At 38.6% G+C, this 4543-nt stretch overlaps 1 protein-coding gene across 1 annotated transcript; it reads left to right on the forward strand.

The window, feature by feature from the left end:
* The first annotated feature begins 2039 nt into the window (after nucleotides 1-2039).
* Nucleotides 2040-3463, forward strand: LOC106942225 (trace amine-associated receptor 13c-like). The gene is made up of 2 exons (XM_015025456.1): nucleotides 2040-2304; nucleotides 2570-3463. Exons 1-2 carry the CDS (start codon nucleotides 2132-2134, stop codon nucleotides 3387-3389), a joined length of 993 nt encoding a protein of 330 aa, XP_014880942.1. The 5' UTR covers nucleotides 2040-2131; the 3' UTR covers nucleotides 3390-3463.
* The last annotated feature ends 1080 nt before the right edge of the window (nucleotides 3464-4543 follow it).

The raw sequence follows: 4543 nt of genomic DNA on the forward strand, positions 1-4543 counted from the left end.
GTGAGGTGTTAGTTCTCAGATATGAAATATACTGTGAAATTATCTCAGTTTATTATGAGCACACCATTATTAAGCCAATGTGGTTTCCCCCCCTTCTCAAAAATGTTCGGTGCTCTTGGGCATTTCACTGTGCTGCCGGGGGGGGGGGTGTCAAGGTCCCCACCAAAACTTAGACCGAACCTACGCCCTTGGTGTAGAGAGAGAAAAGGAGTGATGAGAGTACAGAGCCCTGTGACGCTGTACTCTGCACATGTATGAGCTGCAAATGTGAAAAAAAATTGTTACATGTTATATTTGTTACAATATTTTTGTGTGTTTAGTTAGATGATACATTTCCTTCCTTTATTTGCTGTCAGTAACTTAAGCCAAGAATACCTCGAGCTGCGCTCTACAGTACTTCTTAAAGCTCTCTGTCCAAAACCTTTCAGTCAGGTGTCCGACTTATAATTTCTAGAATAAAACAAGCATAAGTCATGAAAAAATAATTTTTGACTTTTCACTTCTAATAATTTGTGCTTGTGGAAGAGGCTCAGACTAAGTACCTTAATGAATTAAAAGCAGCGATTTATAAAACAGACAGGGTCATTGTGCTATTAAATGCAGTTGATGATGATTGTCAGTATTGACTGGCAGAAGCTCGATGTTTAACAAAATGGCATGAGAATAAAATAAAGCTTGAGGTACTCTGCACAGAAGGTAATCACTGCAGGTCAAATGCACGCAAACATCATTGCTCAATGAAAGCAAGTGGCTGGCTTTTAAACCCTGGGTGATTAATAGGATGGAAGCATGGAAATGGAAAAGTCAGAAACCAAAAGACAAACATTTACACCAACCTAACACAAACAACAATAGATGGTACCAATACACATTTACATAAGTACAAACTACAGCTAAACAATTTTGAGGTCAATTAAAAGAATAAATCTAACTTAGCATAGCTCTTCTAAGGATTACCTCTCTCAGTCTCAGTGCTATGCTCCAAGAGTTTCCTGAACGACAGCGGGAAAATGTTTCTGTTTTGCGTCGCATCCTGCTAAGAACATTTAACCAGGAAGAGGCGAATGCTTGTTGCAATACACAGTTAATTTGTTAAACTCATCAGCTAAACAAACAGAAATTTAAGGCAACATAAGTTGACATTTTTAACTGCATTCTCTATACTGGAAGGATAGCCTGTCTCTGCTTTCAAGAATGTCTCCAAACATCTGAAGACAAGGAGAATAAAGAACTGAAGTAACAAATAATCTAATTTAGTCTGTAACCCTGGTATATATTTATGCCATACCTGATTAACTTTTCCATATTTTGTCACATTACATCACAAACATAAAAACATTTCACGGAAATTTAATGTGAATTTAATTTGCAGCTGGAATTGCAGGTTTTAATTTTTAAGTATTGACTCAGGGGGACTGAATCCTTTCGCACAACGCACTTTTCAGTTTGTAATAGTAAAAAATATTTTGAGTTTTATTTAACTTTCATTCTACTTCACACTTGTATATTAATGTTTTACCCTTTGAACTTAGGAAAACTTCAAAGGGTATGGGTACTTTTGCAAGCCACTGTAGTAAATACTCTGTCAACATCTAACATTTCATATGGGCTTAGCAATTTTTCTATCATGTTTCCTTATCAGATTCTTTCTTTTGGTACCATGCATGTTTCCCGTTAAATCTCCTGTATAACATTCTTTCTGTGTACCATTTTGGTGAAATCACCAGTTTTTTTTTTGTTTGTTTGTTTGTTTTGTTTTGTTTTTTTCAGTTCCTTGTGTCACTTTTCTTCATTTACTAGTTCTGTTGTAAATGCTCAAATTCAAAGGGAGACTTCTGTTCTCCTGTTTGTACTTGGCTCCACCTCCAATTATTTCCTGATGTAGAAATCCGCTTCACCTCAAACAAAGCACATTTATTAACTTAATACATTGCAGGTAGTTCAAGGAGTAATCAAATTAGTTAGTTTTTCTTTCTGATTGCTTGCATTGTCTGTAGCGATTGCATCAGTCACTATATTTAGAAAGGGGAGGACAGAAATAGAGGAAAAGTGATCTGGTTCTATAAAGCAGCATTTAGTCAGACGGTCAGCAGACCACAGAAGCAGCTCAGCTGCTGTTTTCTCTCTGACGATGGAGGCTTTGAGTGAAGCTGGGCTGTGCTTTCCACAGCTAATCAACACTTCCTGCAGAAGACCCCGGCACTTTCCTTCTGAGAACATTTTGCTTTACATTATGCTGTCCTGCGTGTCTTTACTGACTGTGACTCTCAACTTGCTGGTCATCGTCTCTATCTCCAACTTCAGGCATTATCATAAACTGAAATTGTGAATTACTGTGTATATTGTTTCCTGCTCATTGTGTTGTCATCAGTTGGCTGGGTAGTTAATTTATGCACACAACATTTTGGCCATTCCTCCTTTCTATAGCATTATACATAGTTTTGCTCTAAAAGGGCATTTCATTGAATTGTGGAGTATGTGTATTTGAAATTTATGAAAATATACAATTGTACATTCTGTATCACTTGTTGAAGTTTTTGTGCTGACCTTTGCTTTTCTTTTCTTCCAGGCAGCTCCACACTCCCACCAACCTGTTCCTCCTTTCTCTTGCTGTCTCAGACTTCCTTGTTGGGCTGCTGCTGATGCCCATTAGAATCCTGCTGACTGGAGGCTGCTGGCTTTTGGGAAGCCTCATGTGTGCTCTCTTTAACTACACCTCTTTTCTCCTTACATCTGCCTCAGTAGGAAACATGGTGCTCATATCAGTTGACCGATATATAGCCATCTGTGACCCTTTGAGTTACCATGTTAAAGTGACACAAAGCAGAGTTCAAATCTGTATCTGTCTGTGTTGGGGCTGCTCTGCGTTTTACAATAGTGTGATTATGAAGGACCATTTGAAAGATCCAGACAGATTTAACTCCTGTTATGGGGAGTGTGTACTTTTCACTGATATTCTTGCAGGAACATTTGATGTCGTACTCACATTTTTTGCTCCTATTACAGTTATTGTAGTTCTGTACATGAGAGTGTTTGTGGTGGCTGTGTCTCAGGCTCGAGCCATGAGGTCTCAAACTGCAGCTGTTAGTATACAAGGCTCAGTTCGCATAACTGCTAAAAAGTCTGAGAGAAAAGCAGCTACAGCTCTTGGTGTTGTTGTCATTGTGTTTATACTTAGCTTCTGTCCTTATTTCTATCCAACTTTGGCAGGAGCAAATTTTTCATACAATGAATTTCTTTTAGCATTTAGTATCTGGTTATTTTATTTTAATTCATGCCTGAATCCACTTATCTACGCTTTTTTCTATCCCTGGTTTAGGAAGTCTATTAAATTAATTGTAACTCTACAAATCTTGCAGCCCAGCTCCTGTGACATTAACATACTGTAGATATATGAGCTGCAAATTAGCTGACAAGATGTTGCTGTTCATCTTTTTGAATGAATTAAAGGAGAAATTACAAAACATGCTAACAGTAAGTTATATCCAAATTCACTTTAGACATTTTGGACAGATCGTCTATGTAGAAAATATATGATACTTTTAAAAAATTGTTTCATTTTGTTGTTGCATAGTGTTGTAGTTGGCAGCTCTGTTGCCTTGCAGCAAGAAGGTTCTAGGTTTGATTGCCAGCCCAGGGTCTTTCTGCATGGAGCTTGCATGGTTGTTTGTCAACCTGTCCAGCGTGTACACTGCCTCTGGCATGAACTGTTACTTTTGTGTGTGTGTGTGTGTGTGTGTGTGTGTGTGTGTGTGTGTGTGTGTGTGTATGAAAAACATAAAGAAAGTACAATGTGCCATAAGGGGATCAGGACTGTTGTGCAATAAGGATTGCAGAAATGTTTGACATATGTAACCATTATGAGTTATGGTCATTAAATTTTTTATGAAAGTATTAATAGCTTAAGAGATTTTTATTTTTTGTCAAACAAGTCAAGGCACCATGTGATTATCAGGAATCATTAGCCATCCACAATCAGTCTCTCTCAGGAAATATTCCTAATGCTGTGTTTGTCGTGATTTCAGAGAGTTTTAGGGCCCACGGGTATGGAGAGCCATTTCAGCCAAAACTAACACAGGTGGATTCAAGGACAGACAGTCCTAAGATTTCTGGGTATGTTTGATGAGGGAATGACAGAAAGAGATGCTCACATTTCAGACTCAGACTGAGGTATTACTCCTTTTTCTCAGAGTGACATGTGTCTGTTTGTCTAGTAGCCGTTGCACTGCAGCTCAGTAGATTTTTTTCTTGTCATGTTTCTAGTTCCACTCTGAAGTAGGCGGCATGGATATAAGTAAAGAAGTTTTATTTTGTTTTTTCTGGTGGACTGGGTTTCTGAAGGAGCAGCAGCTGAGTGGTTAATGTGGGTTTGTAAATAACAGGCTGAGTCTGAAAAGAGGAAGAGGGTGAGTGGCGCTTTACCAGCTGGAGATGAGGGAAATGATCCACAGGGAGGCGAGGAGTAGATGCTACAATCTTGGTCCACGCTTCTTACCAGCTGGTGGCGGTAGTGCACCATTCGGTTGTTGCCACATACTTACAT

The sequence above is a fragment of the Poecilia latipinna genome, unplaced genomic scaffold (genome assembly GCF_001443285.1).
Source record: "Poecilia latipinna isolate Pla-1442-1.1 unplaced genomic scaffold, P_latipinna-1.0 Scaffold4126, whole genome shotgun sequence".
Lineage (NCBI taxonomy): Eukaryota > Metazoa > Chordata > Actinopteri > Cyprinodontiformes > Poeciliidae > Poecilia > Poecilia latipinna.